General features: G+C 41.0%; 1 protein-coding gene across 8 annotated transcripts in view; it reads right to left on the minus strand.

Annotated features, from left to right (window-relative positions):
* The window catches only part of Fmnl2 (formin like 2), a 294,762-nt gene that overhangs the window by 20,321 nt on the left and 249,718 nt on the right, over positions 1-24,723 (minus strand). For 4 of the 8 annotated variants that reach the window (XM_070023179.1, XM_070023218.1, XM_070023189.1 and 1 more), the window contains exons 10-17: positions 15,726-15,800; positions 11,345-11,455; positions 10,051-10,200; positions 8,806-8,907; positions 6,834-7,119; positions 6,346-6,555; positions 2,496-2,516; positions 332-456 (exon numbers count right to left, since the gene is read on the minus strand). In XM_070023179.1, coding sequence (XP_069879280.1) covers positions 332-456; positions 2,496-2,516; positions 6,346-6,555; positions 6,834-7,119; positions 8,806-8,907; positions 10,051-10,200; positions 11,345-11,455; positions 15,726-15,800 — 1,080 coding nt within the window. The remainder of the gene's footprint in view (positions 1-331; positions 457-2,495; positions 2,517-6,345; positions 6,556-6,833; positions 7,120-8,805; positions 8,908-10,050; positions 10,201-11,344; positions 11,456-15,725; positions 15,801-24,723) is intronic. The other 4 variants (XM_070023246.1, XM_070023208.1, XM_070023226.1 and 1 more) reach the window with 1 other exon arrangement.

Below are 24,723 nucleotides of genomic sequence, written 5' to 3' on the forward strand. Positions count from 1 at the left end.
CAGTATGATCATCCTGAATCAAGGTAGCTCAACAACAGGTTTTGATCTTCTTTTATAACTTAAAGGGCAGTGTTATGTCTAATACCTATTTTGTGGCACACACTGAAGATAATCAAAACTGTATCATTTTAGCTTATCTCTTTTAAACAATGCCAGAACTGACATAAAATATTGTCCACTTATACAATTTGATCATATAAATCTGTTTCTCCTCTACATCAAGGTACTTGAACATTAACACTCTATAAGTGATGTGCTCGAGTTAACAAAGCACTAACTTTGGCTTTGCTGCCAGAGAGCACTCCCAATTTCTAACAATTAAGATAGGTACCTCCAAAATCCGCTCATCATCAATTTCGTTGAAGACTGTGCCATTGATCTGATTGGGCTTCAAAGCGACCCAGTTAAACACTGGCATTCTGAACTTGGTCTTGATTGGCTTCTTAATTTTCACAGCTAAAGATGTCAAAGAGAATGAGATTAAGACCCCTCCAAGATTGAGTAACTTGCAAGAGCAATCAGACAACAGTCCTTGCAGATGACGCTTTAACACTGGAGGAAGGATGGCAAGAGGCACCCAAGTGTTCCTAAATACAGAAAACATCAGAAATGGTTTTGCCCTGAGCCATTCAAGGTCTTCAACTAGTTGATTGAGAAATCATTGTGCTAAAAGCTATCTTAGGCGGGGTGCCGGTGGCTCACGCCTGTAATCTTAGCTACTCAGGAGGCTGAGATCTGAGGATCACAGTTCTAAGCCAACCCGGGCAGGAAGGTCCATGAGACTCCTATCTCCAATAAACCACTAGAAAACCAGAAGTGGTGCTGTGGCTCAAGCGGTGGTAGAGCGCTCACCTTGAGCTGAAGAGCTGAGGGATAGCGCCCAAGCCCAGAGTTCAAGTCCCACTACCGACCAAAAAAAACCCAAAGCTATCCTAGGGATAGGTATGAAAACATAATAGAGGGAATCAGGTTCTATTGAGGGTAGAGTAGAGTAGTGGGAAGGAGGAGGGCTAACAAAGAGGATGAATATGGTAGATGTAGTTAATTTAAATAGAACAATGAAACCTGTTGAAATTGCTCTAAGAAAGGAAAATGGAATACAAGAGAGTGATAGAGGGGTGGATTTGATCAGGATACATTGTATGCATGTGTGGAAAAGTCACAATGAACTATTACCTCCTCCTTATACAATTTATGTATTCTTATTTTTTTAAAAAACAGATGATGGTGGAAAACCTTCCTAGACAAGGACAATATATGTAAACTAATCTTCCTCAGGAATGGCTTTAGGCCTTTCTCCTGATTTTAAAAAGTTCTCACCAGGAATCAGCTGTGTTTGGCACTAGATGTCAGTGAGCCAATTAGAAAATCTGAAATAGAGAGGACAGTATATTTCATGGGCTAGGGAACTGCCAACTCCTCTCTGATTGAAGAATCAAAAAACAAAAGGTTTTCAATTTTTATTTCTTAATTATATATCATAAAGAAGCTTTTCAGAACCGCTTAGGTACATACATTCATCTTCATCCCTCTGTTATGGGTAGCCCAGAACTTGAGCACTTCAGCGCAGAACAAAACACACCTTTTACCTGGCTAGCTGTCTGCTTGCCTGACTGCTGCCTCAGTTGATACTGACGGGAAAAAAGGGATATTAACAATGCCTCTCATTCCTCCAGAGTTACAAAGGCCATAGAAGACCAAGAATGTTGTCAGATAAATCCACACAAAAGCATGCAGGAACACAGAGACACAGCTTTTGCCAAAGCTTTTGCAGGTCTTTCCACCAGCAAATGTGGCTCCCTCCTTCCTCACTCTTTCCTTGACTCCTCCTCACACTTCACTGTTGTATACGCTACCCAGGAGAACCAATGTCCTCTGCAGGATGAAGGAACAGAATGTTCTCTAGTTCAGGAGTCCATCAATGTGCAGAATCACAGGAGGAACTGAAAGGGGTCCTTTCAACCTGAGCAGAAACATTTCCCTAACCTGGAGGCCCAGGGGTGACAGAGAGCAGAAAGGCTGTTCAGATGACCAATGTATCCCCTCCATCCCCAGAGATGAGGAGAAAGAGAGCAGCTCTGGGTGGGCCATGCTCCACTGAGCAAGTCACAGGCAGTAGAGGGGTCTTGGCAGGGGCACTCAGCAGCCTTTCTTTGCTCATTTTGTTTCTTTAGAATAAATCTAAAGCATGTTTATAGTTAAAGCTTTGAATCCAACCGGGGAAAATTAAGTCAAAAGAATACTCTTTTCATCAGAAAAAGGAGTATGGCCTATGAAGCCAGGGTACTGTCAGAAGAATGATCATCTCTTCTACAGGCTCAACCAGCAAGTGTAGACAAGCCTGGGGTCACCGTCAGCCAGCACCCAGACTCCCCATACACACAACAGCAAAATGCAATGGACCAAAGTAAGATGGCGTGGAAGGATGTCAAGGCACAGTGTGACCAACAGGAACACATGGCAAATACTCAACACACTTGTGAGGAGCAACCTACAGAAAAGCTTGATTGGCCCATCTTTTGTGGAAGCGCAGGAAGAACAGAGAAAAATACAAAAAAAATTAGACACGGTTAGAATCAAGTGGCCTAGCAGTTCACACACTCAGCATAGAATTTCATGCTTCTTGGACACATTTCACAAGGCAGCATAGAGCCAAAAATTCATTTCCATTCAGTTCTGCCTTAAAAACTCACTTACTTTTTAAAAATTCTCTTTAGAAGAGGCAAATTTAAAAAAATTGTACCCCATTGATCCCAAGTAGCCATAGTGAACTGTTAACTATTATATAAGGATGTGAGCAATTTCTTAATTAAAAATAACTAGCTACAGTAACAACTATTCATTGAGATCATCCAAGTACATCTCAAAGACACAGCAAAGGTCACAGACTACTCAGTGGTCTGTCATGGTGACCAACTCCAGCAGAGGGACTGCTTCACACTCCAAATACCTATTCCACACTACTAACACTTTCTAAAATGCAAAGGAAACTCTCATTAGACATAACTATGGGGATCTCTTCCTGATCCCCTGATGTGGCACCAAGAATATTATTGTTCATTGTCCACTGTCGAGATAAGACACCCACCACTTGTAGACCCAGAGGCCTAATGACATCACAGGTTCCAGATTTCCTAGGGGTCCTAGGCAAGCCAGCTCAGCACTGACTAATGGGATTCTCTGTCTGGCTTCTTTGTTCCAGTGAGGAAGGAAAGAAAAGAAGGAATGAGGGAGGGAAAGGGGAGGAGGGAGATTAAAAAGGGGAAAGGGAGAGGGAGCAAGAGAGCATGTGAGGCAAGGAATAAGAGAGAGAAAGAGAGAGAGAGAAAGAGAGAGAGAGAGAGAAGAAGAAAGAGAGAGAGAGACTGAATATACTGGCTAAACCTCTCATAAGATTGGCTTCTCTTACTAAGTTCTGAAAGCCAAGTGACCGATGACTAGTAAAGAGATAAAGGAGGCTGGGAAGTTGGCTCAGTGGTAGAGTGCTTGCCTTGCATGCATGAGGCCCTGGGTTCGATTCCTCAGCTCCACATAAGCAAAAAGAAAAAAGCCGGAAGTGGCACTGTGGCTCAAGTGGTAGAGTGCTAGCCTTGAGCTGAAGAGCTGAGGGACAGCACCCAGGCCCAGAGTTCAGGCCCCACTACTGGACCCCCCCCAAAAAAAAGAGAGATAAAGGGGGCTGGGAAGTTGGCTCAGTGGTAGAGTGCTTGCCTTGCATGCCTGAGGCCCTGGGTTCGGTTCCTCAGCACCACATAAGCAAAAAGAAAAAAGCCGGAAGTGGCGCTGTGGCTCAAGTGGTAGAGCGCTAGCCTTGAGCTGAAGAGCTGAGGGACAGCGCCCAGGCCCAGAATTCAGGCCCCACAACCGGACCCCCCCCAAAAAAAAAAAAGAGAGAGAGAGAAAGAGATAAAGGCTTGTTGCCAATGCCTGATTGCAAGCTATTAAAACTGAGAAGGATCTTGTAATCCTTCTATCTTGTAAGAAAATGCCTCTCTTGTAATTGTTTAGTGGAAACTACAGAATAGGGCGTTTTTCCAGTATCCCTACAGCCCTCTGCATTGTGGGAGGTACAATGGAGACAACTTCCAACTATGGCAATCCTGAACAGAGCTCTAAACCTTAAACTTGAAGCAGTCAGGAAAGCCAACAAACTTTTTAAAACTAAGTAATGGCAAAAAGAAATTCATGCCAGGTGTGGTGGTTCACAGTCATAAATAATCCCAACGATTCTCGAGGTAGAGGCCAAAAGGACTGCTGTTTGGAGCCCCAACTAGGCCTAAACCAAGACCCAATCTCAATCAGTAAGCCAGTGTGGTGGTGTGTAGACACCACCAGTTATTAGGAAGCATATATAGAATTACAGTCTGAGTGTATACTTGAGTATATACTCGAGTATATACTTGAGTATAAACACAAGAAACGAGATGACGAATAATTGAAGCAAAAAGGGCTGGGGTACAGTTCAAGTGCAAGGCCTTGAATTCAAACCCAGCAATGAGCAAGAGAGAAAAATATGTGAGAAGCAAGAGAAATAATCAGCCAGGCAGAGACAGAATATACCCCTTGGGAAGGAAGCCCTAGACCTGCACACCTCTGCCTCTGAGTTCTATGTTAGAGCTCAGGTGAATAGAAGCGGATGCTGAACACGCAGGAAGCTTTTGCCAAGGAGAAAAGCAGCAGTTCCAAATGACACAGCACAGCAGACGTCTCACAGTGAGTGCTCCCCAGGGGCAACAAGGAAAGCCTAATCAGGGGCCCAGGTGCGCAAGGCAATTGTGAGTGTCCACACTCAGTCACTGAGGGTTAACCTGGTGAGGGCACAGGACTGCCCGAGAGGGCTGTTTATTTACATTCCACAATCCAACAGTTCCACGATGACTCTCCTCCCATTTTTCTCTTCAGAAGCAATAAAAGTTCTAGAAGAAAGTAGTAGACAGGGAAGACCTTGAAGGGTAAAAATAAGCCATGAATTTACTGAGACTATTACTCAGAATGGACTCCGTGACAGTTTTTTAGAAGTTGATGTGGAAGTAAAAATCACAGACCTGAGGAAGGCAAAATTGTTACAGGTAGATTTTAGGCACCCTCCCTGGAACTCACAGTTACCTAATGACTGGCCAGTATAGCTGCTGACAGGACCTCTGAAGGGACAAAAGACTAAGCAATGTTTACAGTGACAGTGATCATTTAGACTTGAAGCAAAGAACTGCAGCCTTGGAAGCGGAGGCTGTTAGAACAGTTTCTCGCAGTGAATAAAGGAGATGATTCATTAACGTCCTGGAGTGGACGAGCAAGTGGGATTTAACTGTCACAGGGATGGTGACTATACAGCAAGTCCCAATGCCTGCGAAACATGCCATCATTGGGAAATGACTTCATAACAGTTAAGATTAAAAATTCATTTCAAGGGGTTAAAACCAAAAACTTAGCTCAACACCAGTGGTTCATATCTGCAATTCTAGTTACTCAGAAGTTCAGATCTGAGAAGCTTGGTTCAGAGCCAGCCCAAGCACACTAATCCATTAACACTCTTATTTCCAATTAATTAGCCAAAGGCTGAAAGCAGAGGCATGGCTCAATTGGTAGAGTGCCAGATCCAAGTGAAAAATAAGTAAATCGAGAGTGCAAGGCATTGAGTTCAAGCCCCAGTGCTGCCCACCCAGCCCACCCACAACCAAAACAAACTAAGAATTTATTTCAGGGTATTAGAGCAACTATCCTCTCTCACTTGCTGTTGAATGAGACCGTATGGTGTGGCAATCTATGTGGCCAACAGGGGGACAGCAGGAATTATTTAGAAGATTTTCAAACAAAGCATGCAGACAATGCTATTGCCAGCACTTTCCCTGAGAGTTTAAATCCACTCCAGCAAATTATGCTCAGAAGTCACAACTGGAAGCCTGAATCAGGCAACACACATAAAGGCATTTCCCTCTTTTCTAAAAGATACTGCAAATAACTTTAAAAAAATAAAAAAAGAATAAAAAATACTCAAGGCCTATGCCTAATTCCAAGCCTTGATCACCTCAAGGTCAAGAAAATGTTTGCTGAGCTCACAAAAGTAGGCTGATCCTTCAGAAGAGAACCACCTGTGTTTCCCAGCTCCTGGTGGGGCTAGGGGAGGTGCGAAGATGAGATGAGCCACCAGAACCTCCTGCTAGAAAGAGTATGACCAGGCACAGTGCCTCTGGGTGTGAGAAATTCCCCTTTACTGGCTACAGGAGCAGGAATAGTCATATCCTAAGAGATGTGTGTCGTCACAAAAGACCCAGTCTGTGAAGAGCAGAATTAGCCCTGGAGATACATAAGTATTTCTTGCACACATGTCCCAGTCTGTGCTCTCACCTGCTAATCCTGAGTTGAAAACCACTGTAGGTGAAGATGTCCCGGGGAGTGGGGGTGCAGAGGGAGGAGGGGGAGGTGGGAGAGGAGGTCCTGGCACAGTCTCGCTGGCTGTAGGGCCTGGGAGGGGAGGAGGGGGAGGAGGCGGCGGAGGAGGGGGTGGGGGAGGAGGTGGGGCTGGTGGCATTGATGGTGTTACCGGACCATTTTGCACTGGAGAAAAGAAAAGAAACCAATTTACTTAGAAAATAGAGGGATGGTCTCCCACAAAATGTCATGTGCAAACACAGTATATAATGACCAAACACTTAAATACTGTAACAACAGGGACATGAAGACTTTTAACTTTAATCTCAAAATGAAATCATTTTTACAATCAGAAGTGAAATCACATGTCATCAAAAGCAGGCAAAAGACACAAATAGGTAATTGGTAAAAGAAGTCACACAGATATCCCAATGCTATCTCCATTCCCCACCAAGGCTTCTTACCTGATTCAGGTGTGTCTGGTGACAGAGGTAGTGGTGGGGCAGGAGGGGGCAAGGCTCCCACACAGTGACCAGCTACTGCCTCTGACCCTGTAGACAGTGTGCCAGAAGCTACAACTGGCAGTATGGAGATGTCTCCATCCCCTTTCTTCTGAATTTTAATGGTCCCTTGTTTCTCCAGTTCATGTATCTTTTTTTCCAGGGTAGACTGTCTTTGAATGGCTTCTTCTTTTTCTTTGACCATTTTTCTTAATGTGTGAACTTGGGTATTTGCATCTTTATAGATTTCCTGCAAAAGAGTCCACGGTCAAGAGTTTGTCTTGACATGAATCACACTTATGAAACCATCAAATTAGCAAACTCAGAAACTCAAGAGTAACTGCTTTAAAAAAAAAAAAAAAGTGGCATTCATATACTGAGAAATCTATGGACCTCAGCCAAAACTAAAAATATTAATTACACTAGTAATATACACAATATATTCTAGCAACTGTTATTGTTGATGATGATCTTTGAATTTAACAAATGCGGCTAACTCGACTTTCTGGGCAGTGGAAGGCAAAAGGGCAGAGATGACTTTTATTCACCAAACCTGGCCTTGAAGTCTCCACAGGGTGTTCTGATAACACAGCTTGTTTTCTTTCATTTATTTTAAAATTCATTTATAACTCCTAGATACACATATCAGCTAACAATAGACAAAAGAGCCCTATATCAGACTTGGCTACAAGTCAGACTAGGATTAAAAATCTGCAATGCCTGGGATAATCTATTCATGAGTAACCAGACGCTAGTTGTCCTTGAATGGATTTCTCTGGTCCTCATAGTGTCTAAATCCTTGACTAGCTAGGCTCACAACAGTAATTATAACATTTTCCCTTTGGTAATACAGTAAGGAAACAGGCCAAAGCTTCCATCCACTAATTACTTATTTCTGGTTAGGTTTTTATCAGAAAATGAAGAAGTTCCGATTTTCTAACCAAAGGCTGTCCAGGTTCCTGGTATTAGGGGACTATAGAGGGCCTAGTGAAATGTGTTTTATAGACCTGAGCTTCCTTTCTGGGTTTGCATATGTGAACTTGCACCACAAGGATCCAGCAGGCAGGGAGACATTCTTCACACCCTGTCCATTTTTAATAATCCAAGTGTCTGAACTTGAATTGAGTCCATATGCTGCGACTTTGTCTCAATTGTGTGCCAGAAAATAAATTTCCTAGAGCTAACTGTAGGACATGTGAGAATATCACAGACTTGATAACCATCCCATAACATTGCCATCGCATTAGTGGTGGTATAAAGGCAAACCATTTGCCAGAAGGCCCTCCAGGGGTGTTGGTGTTTTTTGTATTCTATATAATTCCAAGCCCCTTGATGGCACTCCAAAAATACTTGACACGAAAGGCAAAATCACAATAATGCCAAACAAAATAGCTGGGATTATCTGACAATAAAATGGATTGGTTTGTTTTGCCTTCCTCTCTCCCACTCACTTTTTCCCCCTTTTCTGGTGAATAGCATACGGTCTAGCCTATGCTGTGATTTTGCTGTTTCCATAGCAACCACAAAATCTGGTTTCGAGTTGAAGCAAAGCAAAGAAATACAATGAAGTCCAAAGCCTAATAAAAACAAATAAGTGGTATGAATTAAATCCATGCTGTGTTTTTCTTTCCAACCAAATGGGTGATCCCCAGAATCAATTCAGTCTCCTCCAGATGGCAAAACATTGTGGCTCCCAAAATCTGTGATAAGGAAATACTGGCTCTCCAGGACTTGATTACACACACATGTGTACCTGCCCAGACTATGTGTACTTTCCATAAGAGTATCACCTTGCAAACAGTTCCAGGGGTTTCTGAAAAATATGCTGCCTTGATGCATTCCTCATAAGCAAATGGATTCCATGCTCAACGAGCCTAAAGCTCTGGAGCGTGTTCCCCTCCACGCCCATCTGGATGGCTGTCAGCCTCACACTTACTCGGACAACGTCCAGTTCCTTGTTCCTCTGCATGAGCTGTTTTTCTAGTTCCACGATCTTGGACATGGCTTCATTCTCTGTGTCTTGCAGTTTTTCAGATAACTGTAACATTTTGAAAAAGAAGCTGAGTCACAATGCAGGATTATTCTGACCAGGTCCATGGCGGTCAGAAAGTATAGCTCCAAGACCATTAGGGGCCCCAAGCTCCTCAGATCCTATGTGGGTTGCACAAGCTGTTTTCCACAAAGGCTAATTTTCACTATGTTCAGAATGCACATTTGTTTCTACCAGGAATTAATCATGTTTATGTGATCCTTAATAAAACCCATACATGAGTCCCTTAGTGTTTCGGCATGCAGTGTGTCTCCCTCTTTTCCTTCAGGGCTCGTAAGGGTAGAGAAGAGGATGGTGAAGGAAGGGTTGGCCTCCCTCCACTGTCAAGAGTTATTGTCCTTGATGTTTGGTTTTGCTTTGGTTTGGCTTTTGTGGTACTGGAGATGAAGCAAGAGTCAGGCACTAGTGTTTGCACGGCGACCCAAAATCCTTCTACTTTTAGTGGTTCTTCACTCAGACAATCTCTGATAGTGATCTGCTTATCTCTACTCTCCAAATAGCTGAGATTACAGGTATGAGACCAGTGGTTTTCTGAAATGAGGTTCCACAAATTTTTTTTTTTTTGTTGGAGTTGGCTTTTAATAATCCTATCTGAGTAGCTGGGTATAGGTGTATAAAGCTACAGTGAACCCCAAAATTGTTGATGTAGAAAACTGGTCTGATACAGAAAACTTTGATAAACAGTCTGGGTATGTGTGAGGGAAGTTCATTACTTATTTCAACCCAAAGCTATTCAAAAAAGTGTTATTCGGAGGAGCAGTTCAAATAAAGGTGGCCAATTGTAAAAGTAGATGTATTTTTTTTTTCAAAAGATACTTTGTCACAAGGGCAAGTTCTGTTATTTTATTTCTCTCTAGTCCTATAGAAAATGCCAATCATTTAATTCTCCTGTATCTATAACCAAGAATGCCAGATCCAGTTAAGTGGAGCAGATAAAGCAAAGGACCCGACTTTAAGTAACATACCTGCTTTCTTTGAAAGAACCCAGAATAGCTTCTGATAGCCCTCTTTCCTGGTCCATGGTTCATCCCTAGTCACTGAACTCTTTAATTTACTACGACAAAAGCTGTTAATTCTTTTTTGTACCCAACTCATACACAAACACTATCCCCCTTTCTGAGGTCAGCTTACGTGAGAGATGTTTTCTTCCAGTTCTTCCACCCTCTCCAAGGCTGCATTCTTAGTTTCTGCATCTTCAAGCAGAGCTCCTACATCAAACACGTTGTCTAGGTAAGCCTGAATCTGGACTTGCAGCTTGTCACTCTCTGTGTGCTTCAGCTTCTAAAATCCAGAATCACACAGACAGTGGTGTTAGTTTTTCTGCAAATACAGAACATCATTACCCAACAGTCTACATGCTTTGTTTGTTCCAAATAGTCCAGCCTTCTCCAAAATATCTACTATAACATCTTCCTTAAAAGAATTATAGAGTGACTACCTAATGAAGTCAATTCTGATTAATACTTTCTGATGATTACCCTTCCCAAATATATTAGGCAATCTACTGGAAGTTAGGCCTGACTGGTATGATAAGCAATTGTGTCAGGATGAACATAATCAGCCCTTGTGATTGGTCTCCCAAAAAAGTGAGAGTACGTACAATCCCCTGGCTTTATCCCTAGTGGAGATTGGCAGCCAAAATCTATAGATGTCCAAAGGCAATGTCTCTCTCATCTCCATGTTACAAATCTTGAATAAGGTCAACAACTGCTGCCTGACCACTAGTGCTCTTCCAAATTCAGCTGGATAAAACCTGTCTACAAGTCAAATGGCAGGAAACACCCAGTGTTCACATAGCTACACAAGTCCACTGGTAATTTTCACATCAACTTTCTATTTCTTAATGGAAGAACTTCAGGGGAATGCCAAAGTACATAAACACAGGAGGAAGAAACAAGAGAAACTAAACCCTCTTCTCCTAAGAACTGAAAGTGCAACTTTTAAAGCCCCGAACACTTGAAACAGAATGTAACAGCTTTGGGAGGAAGTCTCTAGTGTGTACTTCCTCATAGTGTTTAATAGGCTACACATTTACTTCTCATTCTACAGCAGTCTTGGTTTGACTCTGTCTGCCCACATGGGGTCCCCAGAGTAAACAAGAACGCAAATGTTCCAGCAGCCCAGATGAAGAATGCAATGAGACTTGACCCAGACAGGGCTCAAAAGCAGAGGAAAGCTGTAACCAAGCTGCAAGAAGTTATCTGATGCCTGTACTAAAAGGCTTTAGACAGAAGACCCTGGGAGGTCCCAGGGTGCCCGCAAGAATCCTGCTGTCCCTGGCAGGGCATATCACTCACATTAAATCGTGTAACACTGGTTGACTGCACAAAGCTTTCAGCATTCTTTAGTCACTACTGAAGTATATTTTTGAGGCTGGGAAAAAAATGATTCTTACACTGACACCAAAGGTGACAGCTATACTTACATCCAGGTATTCATCCAGGCCTAATTTGGTAAATTCATACTGTAGGTGAACTCTGAAGTTCATGTCTTCTACTGAATGAACCACAATATTAATAAACTGCATAGAGGCCACCTGAAATAAAATTGTCAGAGGGTTAGATGGGCTCCAAATTTTATTCTCACAGGCATGTGCTTTTATTTCCACAAACCTATGATTACTTACCAATTTCCTTATTTTTCATTTCATTGAGCCTTTTAAAATACAGAGTCATAGAGGTACAATTAATTGAGATACCACTTCACACTCACTACATTTCTAACAAAACAAGAAATACAATAACAAGTGTTGGAAAGGGTATAGATACAATGAAACCCTCATTCACAAGTACTGGGAATGTGACATGATGCAGCCCCTCTGAGAAGTGTGACAGTTCTGTTAAACACAGAGCTACCACATGATACAGCAAGACCACTTGCAACCATACAGCTAAGAGAAATAAAAAGACATGTTCACACAAAAATCTGCACATAGATGTTCATAGACATACACATAACAAACAAACAGTAGGAAGAAACCAATGCCCATAAAGGGATAAAATACTGTGTAGCTACCCAATGGAATACTGTGACAATAAACAGTGATAAAGTCCTCACAAATATTACAGAATAGAGGAATTGGAAAGCACCATTGCAAGTGAAAAAAGCCAGTCCAAAGAGACCACATGTCTGATTCCATGAAAATATATCCAGACTAGGCCAAACCATAGAAACAGAAAGTGTATGCCTAAGGCTGGGGATGAGGTAAATGGGAAGTAACTGCTAAGGAACTCTTTTGCAGGTGGTAGAATGTTCTCATGATGGTTATACAGCCGTGTATATGTACTAAACACACACTGTCCACTGATAGTGGGCAAAGTGAATAATATGTGTGCTGAATTTCAGTAAATCTATCCTTGAAATCATACAAGTATAAAGAACAAACTAAACATGCTTTTGCAGATATATGTATAGGTATAAAACCAGATAGGAAAAATATTACAAAGAACATGTAAATCTTTACTTCTCAAAATTTACTATGAGCTCCCTGCTACCTTCCACTGCAATCACCTTATTTCTATTCCAAAAAAGTTTGGAGTTTAGTACTTTCTCCCCACAACTACATCGGTGCCCCTAAGATCTGTTCCAGGGAAAACTAGCCCCTAGTTTGGTAGATAACAGAATAGAATTCAACAGAACTAGACCCCTAAGCTCCCCACAATTCCTGCTATTGTTCAAAATTTGCTTCTACTAAGTCAATTCTTCAAATACATGCTACACACTGGATGTTTTGGAAGGTGTATAAACCCCATCAGTTAAAAGGGAACTTTTACTAAAAAATTTACTTTAAGCCGGGCATTGGTGGCTCATGCCTGTAATCCTAGCTACTCAGGAGGCTGAGATCTGAGGATCATGGTTCAAAGCCAGCCCTGGAAGACTTTTATCTCCAATAAACTACCATAAAACCATAAGTGGTACTATGGCTCAAGTGGTAGAGCTCTAGCCTTGAGCTGAATTGCTCAGGGACAACGCCCAAGCCCAGTGTTCAAGCCCCCCATAAAAAAATTAATTTAAAAAATGCATAAAGTTCTTGAGTTAAATGAACTTTTAAAAAAATGCCAATTTTCTTTGTGACCCAGCTTGTTGTTTTCTAAGTTTATATTTTTTTAATTAGCAGATGTTATTTGGGGTTTTTTTTGCCCATCAAATACAGAAGAAGGTCTTAGCGACAATAAAACAATTTACACATTATGATAAATATGTTGTTTAGGAGCTTGTACAACCTACTTGCATTACTGAGGCAGTTTATCTAAAGCCTTGTTTTCTGGAAAGAAAGTACAGAGGGGTTCTGACATCTTCCCACATCTCCCTGAAAACTGCTCTAAATACTGGGTTTTATGATATGCAAAAAAGGGAATTATTTATAGGTGACATGAATCCAGAATAGCACTTGTATGCCACTGGCCTGTAAAGAAGGCACCTCGGCGCCTGTACATATGAAGAAGCCAACTGAGAGAGCATGTGTCTAATCTGGATGTGAACATAACAGTTGTTTTTACGGACTAGTTATAATTCAGCAGAAACTTAAATAGGCAGAGCAGTCAGCAGGTGTCCTAACTGAGTGAAGTAGGTAATATGAAACACAACAAGGGGAATGGTGTGGCTTGTGAAAAACTACAGAGGATATCATTACTTTATTTTAGGGGTGGGTGGTGATAGAAATTGAACCTATAGCCTCTAGGCAAGTTCTCTACCACTTGAGCTACACAATCTCAATAAAAAGAAATCAAAATAAAAACAACCCATTTTGTTTTTATTTTATTTTTGAGATAGGATCTCACTAATTTTGTCCAGGCAGGCCTTAAACACAAGACTCAACTGTTCATCTTCCTTTAGACAAAAAGAACTGGGACTACTTGGCTCTAGCAGCTAACACTTTCTACCAATGTAACCTAATATTATCAGGTGTTCTTAATTTTCAAAAACTCAGGCATCTGCTTTTATGTATCATTATCTGCCTCTCTTTATGTAAAATCTTCACTTGTCCAACTAAACTCACAAGGGTTTAAGTTCGCGTTAGCCTTAGGGACTCCAGTTTGCAAAATCAGCTGTAACACAATCAGTTCCTCTTAAGGCACAGGAAATCAGCTGGTAATGAGCCAAAGTATGGATTTCTTTACATATTTATCACCAAGACCACTATTAGCCTGAATGTCTCCAAAAATCCTAATAAGAGAAAGTAATGAGAAAGTAACCCTGTCTTACACTTATTTTCCTTCTTTTCAAAAGCAAATATTGTACCTAACAGAACAGAAAAATTCTCTCTGAAAGACCTCATATTTCTTACCAATTCTGAAAAGGGGTGAAGGCTAGCATGCATATAAATTTGTGTTGCAACTCCCTACTCCCAATTTTTTTTCCACATGGACAAGTTAGAAATCAGCAAAGCTAAATTTCACACTTAAAAATAAATCACTGCAGGACACTTGTGGCTCACGCCTGTAATCCTAGCTACTCAGGAGGCTGAGATTTGAGGGTTGTGGTTGGAAGCCAGCCAGGGCATAAGACTCTTATCTCTAATTAACCACTCAAAAACTGGATGTGGCACTGTGGCTTAAGTGGTAGAGCACTAGCCTTGAGCACAAAGAGGCTCAGAGACAGTGCTTAGGTCCTGAATTCAAGCCCCCACAACCAACAAAAAGTAAAATTAAAAAAAAAACATTGAAGCCACTGAAATTAAAACATTATTAGCATATTAGGTACAGGCTTTGCAATGTAACAACTGTTTGGACACCTGCTGTAGATCCAAAGTGGTCTATCTGGGATATTCAGCCTAGGAAAGGACCTCCCCTCCTAGGTCCAACTTTCCTAGGGTGATGTTTTTCTTTTTTTTTTGTCAGTCCTGGGGTCTGAACTTTGGGCCTGGGCACTGTCCCTCAGCTCTTCAGTTCAAGGCTAGCACTCTACCACTTGAGCCACAGCACCACGTACAGCTTTTTCTGTGTGTGTGGTGCCAAGGAATCAAACCCGGGCCTCGTGCATGCAAGGCAAGCAGTCTACCACTGAGCCACCTTCCCAGCCCCTCCTAGGGTGATTGTAATTAGTCAACCTACAGATCTGACCCACTCAAAACTAATTCTGAGGGCAATCTTTATGATAGAGTCTTTCTTCAGTCCAGGATTCAAATTTGCACATATGAATTCAGAAGTGCTGAAACTCCTTTTGTGGTTCTTTTCTGAGAATGACAGGGCTGCTGTGGAACCTCACATTCTTGAATGTGTTCTCACCTGAAAAGACTATCTAGAGGATGACTGTATATTTCTCCTGGAATTATTAAATCAGGAAAATAGGTAAAGGGGGAAGGGAGATTATTGATACACATTAATGGGAGGAAGGAGGGCTAACAAATTAATTCAGTTTCTACAAAGCAAAGCTCTTAATCTTTCAGCATATGATCTGAAAAAGACCACTGAACAGAGTCAGCAAGTGTTAAAAAGGTCAAGATTCCTTCCACTTAGGATTTCTATGGAGTACCATCAGCAGCTGAAGTTGGCAACTGCAGGTATTGGCACCAGTTCTCATCTTCTTTTTCCCAAATGCACCAATTCCCCTTTTATTTGCTATAAATAACCAGCACTTTTGTCCTTTAGTGAAGTGTGCATTAAGTGAATACAACTGGAAATAAATGCCATAAAGGGAAAAGACAAATGAAGAGTCAATGTTCTAGGATGGATCTACAATACATTAAACTAAATTTTCTGTTCGGTGGTGGTGGTGGTGGTGGTGGTGTGTCTATGTGTATGTGTTTAGAAAAAAACGTTAAACTGAGTTTGCTTTATTGGATGTAATACATGAAAGTAACTCACCATAAAATCTATGTTATTGTCTTCATTCCTGAAATGTTCCATCAACTTCTCAAAGCGTTGTTTTTCTCCACAAACCTGAAACATACAGTTTCATATGTGCATGTGACTATGCAAGCATAAGCATTCCAAAATTAGATTTTAGTGTTAATAATTATTACCAGAGTATCTTTCATTTTCAAATACTATTTACTTTCCATCCAAAATAGTAATCTCACAAACAGCCAAGTAAAACAGGGCCAAAAGCTCATGTGTGGTTTCCTTTGCATATTTTCGTGATATTTTAAGAGACATATCAAATGTGTTTCATTGGTTGCCTTTGCAGATCTGCCATTATTTTTATCATGCATTCACAATCCAAGAATATGTTCATGGTACAAAAATATCTTTAATTTTGATTTTAACAATTTTAAATTTGAATAATTCAGAATGTAAGCTCCTTGAAAAGCAGGTTCAAAATGTTCACATGCCTAACTGAAATGAGTTTAATGCATTATAACACAGAAGTAAAAAAAAAAGGACACTTACAGAAGCTATATTAGCCCATTTAAAGTGAACATAGAAATTCACAACAATTTGTGAAGCAGTACCCCAAAAGCCTAGAACATGTGTTCAGCTAAAATGAATACTTACATCGAACAGGTGAAATAACACAGACAAATTACTGAGATCTTTTTTTTTATTGTTGTTGTTGTTTTGTTGTTGTTGTTTTTTTGTCGGTCGTGGGGCTTGAACTCTGGGCCTGGGCGCTGTCCCTCAGCTCTTCAGCTCAAGGCGAGCGCTCTACCACTTGAGCTACAGCGCCACTTCCGGTTTTCTGGTGGTTTATTGGAGATAGGAGTCTCACGGTCTCTCCTGCCCGGGCTGGCTTTGAACCGCGATCCTCAGATCTCAGCCTCCTGAGTAGCTAGGATTACAGGCTTGAGCCGCCAGAGCCCAGCTAAATTACTGAGATCTTAAGATCATGGCTGGCAGAGGAAAAATAGTCCAGGAGACTCATCTCCCCTTCGCCCCCCCAAAAAGTGGGAGTGGAGATGTTGCTCTGCTACCCCTGAGTACAAAAGCTCAGGGGCAGCACCCAGGCCCAAAATTCAAGCCCCAGAACTGGCAGGCATAAACACATACACACACAGATCTTCAGCAAGTAATAACTCTATGGAAACTTATTCCCAAAACTGAACCATAGTTTCAGAAGGCAGAGAGAGAAATATACATAGCTCAGGAAGGAGAGGTAGACTCAGGTGGGGAGAATCTAAAGTAAAATTTACCTTTGATAAAACATGCTTTTCTGAAGCCATCTAGACAGTCTAATTCAATGGTCATGAATGCAGACATTTTAAAACACTATGGGTTAATTTTGATAGTCACAAAAGACAAGTTTCTCAAAACAAAGGTCTATTGAATGTCATAAGACAGTGTAGGTCCTGCTCACTAGACTGTGCCCAAAGGAACAAGCACTCATCACTGAAAAATTCTGCCCACTTGGTGAAGACTCCCAAAAGGTGGCATTCGAAAGAGTCAGAATTGCTGACTGGTCAATAAAGGAATGACATCTAACCAGCACAACCAATAAAGAATTAAATTCATGGTAGATAAATATCCCTCAAAATGCCACAGTAGCCTGATAGACAGACTTAAAGTAGACATTAAGAAGAACTCTGAATATATGTGGTTTAGAAATCATTCTGTCAGGAAGTGGTGCTGTAGCTCAAGTGGTAGAGCGCTAGCCTTGAGCTGAAGAGCTGAGGGACAGCGCTCAGACCCAGAGTTCAAGCCCCACAACCGACAAAAAAAAAAAAAAAGAAGAAGAAGAAGAAGAAATCATTCTGTCAACAGTCATTTATGCCAAGAATATGTGTTATGAAGCAAGTAATTCCTTTACTTATCTAAAGTAATAGACTTAGATAGCTTTCTCTTCATAACTGCTATAAAGCTAGTAAAAAGAATTCAAATCACAAAATGATGTATTGGCAACACAGACGTCAGGTTTGGGAAAGAATCTGTGTGAATGCTCTCAAAGTTCCCCAGAAATACTGGAGTGTCTCTACTGTCAGTTCCACTGAGTTACTCTGCATAGAAGTTGAGAGTCTGTGTTGCCTTCCTGAGATCAGTGTAGAATTCCCTGACTTTGCTTCTGGGAACAGCCTAGCTTATGGAGTCCTCTCCCTTTCTGCTGGGGAAAAAAAAAAAAAAAGGAAGCATGCAAACCAGATTCACATTTGTTTCCTTATGACTTTAGCAATCATTAAACAAGTGTAGACTATAATCCCACAGGAAATGGGAAGATATGTGTGGGGAAGGTTGGTAAAAGTTGGGTCCCACATCAAAAGGAAGTCGTCTGACATAGTTCATACTGCTCACATCTGGACCACCCTTACTCATATAGTTAAAACAGGACCAACATGATTGATTAAGCACGCCTCTTGTCTATTTGTAGAAAAAAACTGGTAAAGATCAAACAACAAGACACCACTTTTCATCTGCTTTCAGAATCCATACACTGATGTTCAAGAACTTCATCAAGATGTATGGACTAGCAGGAACATATATTGCTCATATAACTTCCATCTGTCCTATAAAGCTATGGAATGCAAAAATATTTAAATAAAGTAAGTTACACTCTTGCAGCTTAATTTGTACATTCTTGGCTTTTAAATTTACTAATATTTCTCATTCCCTTATCAACTTTGAGATCATTGATCAAAAGGAGCCATAGAGTAGGAGACCTGAAAGTTTGGGAGCTGCAGAAAGACAAAGAAGAGCAGAGCAGAGCCAACTGGAAAGGAACTCTTATGTATTGCACTACTGTAACAGAAATTAGATTTCTACTGCTAGCAAGCAGAGCTACCAGAAATTAAGTAAATCAACAGATAAATCAAAACATGCATACCAGGAAAAACAAGTACTCTACTGTAACTAAGAGGCATTTTCACTACAAATCATCTCATCATCTTATGTGAATACATTTGCTGACCATGATTTATATTGTGTCAAGTGAAAATGCTTGGCGTCCAGTCTTGGCCAACTGATGCCACTATACTGCCCAACCCTGCAAAGACCACCTAAGACAAATGCCCTCTTTGTAACTTTAAGCTCTGACACTGATGGGTGAGGGGTTACAAGCTCAGAATCAGGACTATGTGAATGGATCATAAAAACCTGACATGTGAGTCACAACTCTACCATGATGCTACTGTTAGATGAGACAACAATGACCAGCTCTGGTCTCCATTTTCACAGACATTTTAAGAACCTTAGTTGACTTTCAAGTCATGCTTTAAGAAACCATAAGGGTTACACCATAAGGGTTACAGGGCGGCTCCAGGAGGCTCAATATTTCAGGAACTTGGCAGGGAAATGGCAGGTTGCCTAGTAAGACTTCTTGTGCATGGGAAGATTTCATATCTAATAAAAGTTTGAAAACAAAAATCTAGAATAAAGGACTACAATTCTAATCTAGTGTAGTAATATAGCACAATATTCCCAGACTGACCTACATGGAAACTTAATACAAAACAAATTCAGAGAGATGTACTTGGCTATGTACGACCTGCGTACAAGGGCCAAATTACTGTGATAGCCCAGCTAGTTTGCTCCTGTTCATGTAGCAGGTAAGTACCACTTTACCCAGATAAAGCAAACCACTCCTACAAGCAAGATACATTTTCACTTAAAGGAGAAATGAAGCAAAAGTACATTTCTTGCCAAAAAAACCAACTCTGCTATGTTCTCCAACATCTGTGAAAGGCATTTCCAAACAGTGTCCCAAACCATTTGGATAAATCTGGACCCTGGATGCAAAGAAGGCTGTGGTTTAAAGTGTCTCTAAGAATGGGCTGAGGTCAGTGGATGATTTCCCTACAGGCTCATAGCAAAGAAAAGATGGTTTTACAAAAGCTTTGTAATAAAAGAGTATAATCTTGCTGACCAGATGTTGAAACGAACAGACTCTCGGCCTTGAGCTACCTCTCTGTCTCCTTCAAGGTCAGTGGCTGTCTCTGGCTCCTCCAGCAACAGCTCCCAAGGCACCACACGACTGCAGCCAGATTGAGCCCTGACTCTTATGAGGTGGCTATAAATGCTTCTGGGTTAGTTATATAAAAATTAAAGGCCCCTTGCTTAAGTGTTTCCTTTTTGCCCTGTTGCCTGGCGCCTGGCTCAATACTTTCTTTTTCTTTCTTCACAATAGGGCCCTGTGATCAGCTAGACTCCCTGCAGGAAGGCATGGTTTTAGAGGCAAGCTCTCTGTTATGACTGATTAGAGTATGCTTCTGGGAGCCTGCCTGCGAACAAAAGTTCCGTTTTCTTTTCAGGGTCTCATGAAGTAAACAGTTACTTCATAGTTAGTCCTCAGAAAAGCATCTTCTTCCTTCTCTGGCAAACATCAGCAGTTTTAGTTGCTGACGCCACACTGGCCCAACGAAACCACTTTTCTAGACTATTCTACAGTTGCCAGTCTGTTATTTCATATACATTCACAGATACTGAATGCTGCTGTAACAAAAGTAGACTTCAAGACCTGCCATTTGCTCTTGAGTCTCCTTGGAATTTAAAGACAGAAAAGTTCATCTAAATAAAGCATTCTGAAACTTGATTTCTCTCTAATGAAGTAAAAGTGAATGAAAGTTAAGCATCTGAATGTATTCTGCAATCTACTGAACTTTCATTTTTTATAAATTAATAAAACATTTAGAGCCACCTTGGCCTTGGAGACATCTGATTATAAGTCTGAAGTTTCATCTGCAGAACACTAAACATCCCTGTGAAAACCTTAGTCATTTTTCCAGATGTTTTCAGACATCCAGATGTTTGGAAGCAGACACAGCATCCAAATGTGTATCTTACTTTCCAAGTGTATATTTTACTGTAACGAACAAAGGAAAGGATTTTGATGTAGCAGCAAAAAAAAAAAGATTAGAGAAAACCCCAAAGGGACACTCATTGACACACCACAACCTAAATGAGAAACATTTTCACTACTCCCCAAACAGAAAATGGCCTTCACTAAATTCTGAAGCATAAAGGTGTACAATACAGTTATCTATAGCCACTTCTGAAAATATTCCGAATGTCTGACTTAAATGGTTTAGCTATAATACAAGACCCTTGTTTCTTTTTTCCTTTCTTTTTTTTTTTTTTTTTTTTTTTTTGGTTGGTCATGGGTCTTGAACTCTGGGCCTGGGCGCTGTCCCTCAGCAATTCAGCTCAAAGCTAGAGCTCTACCACTTGAGCCATTGCACCACTTCCAGCTTTTTCTGTTTATGTGGTGCTAAGGAATCGAACCCAGAGCCTCATGCCTGCAAGGCAAGTACTCTACCACTGAGCCACCTTCGCAGCCCAAGACCCTTGTTTCTTGACCATTCAGAAGGACACACACACAAGGATTTTCAAGGTTACTTGTGATTGTTAGTTTTTTTGTTTGTTTATTTTTTTGTTTTTTTGGGGTCTAGTGGTAGGGCCTGAACTCTGGGCCTGGGCACTGTCCCTCAGCTCTTCAGCTCAAGGCTAGCGCTCTACCACTTGAGCCACAGTGCCACTTCCGGCTTTTTTCTTTTTGCTTATGTGGTGCTGAGGAATCGAACCCAGGGCCTCAGGCATGCAAGGCAAGTGTTCTACCACTGAGCCACCTTCCCAGCCCCGTGATTGTTAGTTTTTAATGAGTTTGACTGGACTAAGGTATGCCCAGACAACTGGTAGACTTTCTCTCTCTTTTTCTGTCTGTCTGTCTGTCTGTCTGTCTGTCTGTCTGTCTGTCTGTCTGTCTCTCTCTCTCTCTCTCTCTCTCTCTCTCTCTCTCTCTCTTTCTCTGTATCTGTCTGTCTCTGTCTATCTGTCTGTCTGTCTGTCTCTCCTTCTTTTTAACCACCCATCCTCGTCTCTTCCTATGTGCCAGTTCTGGGGCTTAAACTCAAGGCCTGGGTGCTATCACCAAGCTTTGTTGCTCAAGGATAGTGCTTTAGCACTTGAGCCACAGCTCCACTTCCAGCTTTTTGGTGGTTAATTGGAGATAACCTCGTGGGCTTTTCTGCCTAGGCTGGCTTCATACTATAAGCCTTAGTTCTCAGCCTCTTGAATAGCTAGGATCATGGGCATGAGCCATAGGCATTATTTCTGTATGTTCCTGGGAGAGGATTTTCTGAGAAGAGATTTACATTTGAATCCTCAGACTGAGTAAAGAAGATCATGATCCTTCATTCTCAGACTCCTGAGTAGGTAAGATCCCAGTCATGAGCCTCAGGTACCTAGGATAAACTATTATTTTTGTGTGTTCCTGTGAGAGTAGTTTCTGGGAAGAGTGTATTTGAATCCTCAGACTAAGTAAAGAAGATCATGTTTACCATGCTGAGTGGGCATCTCTACTTCACTGAGAATCCAAGGTGAACACAAGTAGCAAATTTAGAGAAAGAGAACCTGTCACCATAAGCCAAGATATCCATCTTCCCCTATAAATGTTTGGTCTTTTAGACTCCAGGACACATATCTTAGTCCTCCAGTTCTCAGGTCTTCAGGCTAAATTACAATCATGGCTTTCCTAAGTCTCCACTATGCAAGACAGCAGATTGTGGAACTTCTGGGCTCCATAATCATGTGAGCCAATCCCTTAAGTCTCCTCTTATATTTATTGCCATATCTATAGATCCCTGATGGGTTGTTTCTCTGGAGAACCCAAATACTCTTCTCCAGGAAAGTCTAGTGTTTAATCAATTTCTCTAGGATGACTAACCAACTAAAACCTTCACAGGGTAGAAGATGGTCTAATACTGTCCTTTATTTTCATCCATTTATGGTTCCAACTTCATCCTCTTAACATACCCAATTAGGTCTGGCAGACCAATGACCCACCTGTAGTAGTTAAAACCTAGCATCTATACTGAGGCAAAAGCACATGCCTAGAGCAGCATTTCACAAGACCTCAGGACCTACTTATAGAGGCAGTCAGTCCAAGCTCTCCTCATATCGAGTCCTGACATATCAAAGTAAATCAAAGGTATGCCATTATTTGACCTATCGAAGACCAACAGCAGGCAATGGTCTGGAGTCTGTCCACCACCTGATCCTAACTCCCCATTTACATCTCCTGTTTCTCCTAGGATCTTCCCCACACTCTCCCTTAACACCGATTCTGGGGCACTGTCAGAAGGACAGTAGTTCTGGCCAACCAGAACCACTTCTACCAGCACAAGATTATCGCAGGCAATGGGTATGGGCAGGAGTTAAATGCAGTCTTTAAACATCAAGGATCCTCAACTTCCTTTTATAGCATCTGTGAGATCAAGAGTATATTTGTAATACTAAGATGTTACTTGCCTTTTTCAAAGAATTGGCATCTGCACTGAAAAAAAATCAATGTGAGAGCAATAACAAGTGAATAAAACCATTGGTTCCTTGATGGAAGTCAGGCTAAATGGTCCTGGTAATCAATGTATTCATTACAGCCATGTAGTCTCAAGTTAAAGAGAGAAAAGAGCTGGTTTCACCCAAGAATGGGGTCAGTGAAGTAGTAAAATGTATTGTATTATTACTTCTCAATCCCTGAACACATCTTTCTAGTGTTGTATATGGTGAAATGGGAGCTCTGCACAGAGCAGTATGGCTGCACACTGAAGTATAGCTGTCTTGAGAACAAGCACTTCTGTGATTATTCAAGTGGCAAAATGAACTACCCATGCTCTCATTCTCATGCAAAGGAAGAACTGACAAAATATCACTTCTCAGGCTTACCTACAAGGCAGACATTTTCTCAAACATGTATAACCTATGTTTACAGAAGAAGAAAAAAAAGGGCAATAGTTGTTGTCAATGATAAAAATTAAGCTCCCACCTGTTGTCAGTGATTTGCTATGATCCTACTTACTGAGACTGGGATCTGAGAATTGTGGTTTCAAGACATCTCAGACAGACACATCTACAAGAGTCACCTCCAATTAACCAGCAAAAAGCCTGAACATAGTTTCAGTGGGAGGGCACCAGCCATAAGCAGAAAAGCCACATGAGAGCATGAAGCCCTGAGTACAAGCCCCAGTTAGTATTACTACCATTACTACTAAGTTTTATTATTCTGACTCCACTCTATGAAAAGTAGGAATCTTGAAAAACTTCTAACCCAAAACTGACAACTTCCTAATACTTCAATTTTTTACTATATTGGAGTTACTGTGAGTTTTTAAAGACTGCATTATGAAATCATTAACACCTTAAAGATGTGGATAATTCAGTAACTCAATTTTCCAAATGACCACTGATATATCTGGCTTTATTAAAAGATTTATAAAATATATAACATCACTGCTAGACTGAATTGTGTTTCCACAAAATGTGTGCACTAATATTCTGTTTGTCGAAGTGACTGTGTTTAGAGATAAGGATTTTAAGTCTAAGGTTAAATAAGGTCAGAATGGAGTAGAAGAGATGGTTCCTAAATCAACAGGCTCATGGCCTCCTAAGAAGAGACCAGGAACACATACACCCAAAGATCATGTGAAGACATCACAAGAAGGTAGACATCTGAGAGCCAAAAAGAATATTCCTGTTAGAACCCAACTGTGCTAGTACCCTGAGCTTAGGCTTCTAAGCTTTAGAACTGTGAGAAAGTATTTTTTGTTGCTTAAGCCACCTAGATTATGGTTATTTGTAATGGTAGCTTGAGTTAACTAAGGTAACCGCATTTTCACTGGTATTTGTTTTTAATAGGAATGGTTATATTAACATGTAATGAGTTTTATTATTTTGAATGAAAAATACCAAATTTTCTATGTTATTTATAATATCAATATAATATGAATAAACAAAAGTTCTTGCTGGGCACTGGTGGCTCATGCCTGTAATCCTAGCTACTCAAGAGGGTGAGCTGTGAGGATGGAAGTGTGAAGCCAGCCTAGACAGGAAAATCAGTGAGACAGCTGTCTCCAATAAAATACCCCCAAAAAACAGAAGCAGAGCTACGGTTCAAGTGTACTAACCTTGAGCAAAAATCTCAGGGACATCACCCGGGCCCTGAGTT

Source organism: Dipodomys merriami, unplaced genomic scaffold (assembly GCF_024711535.1).
Source record: "Dipodomys merriami isolate MVZ:Mamm:240054 unplaced genomic scaffold, mDipMer1.0.p SCAF_1, whole genome shotgun sequence".
NCBI classification, from domain to species: Eukaryota; Metazoa; Chordata; class Mammalia; order Rodentia; family Heteromyidae; genus Dipodomys; species Dipodomys merriami.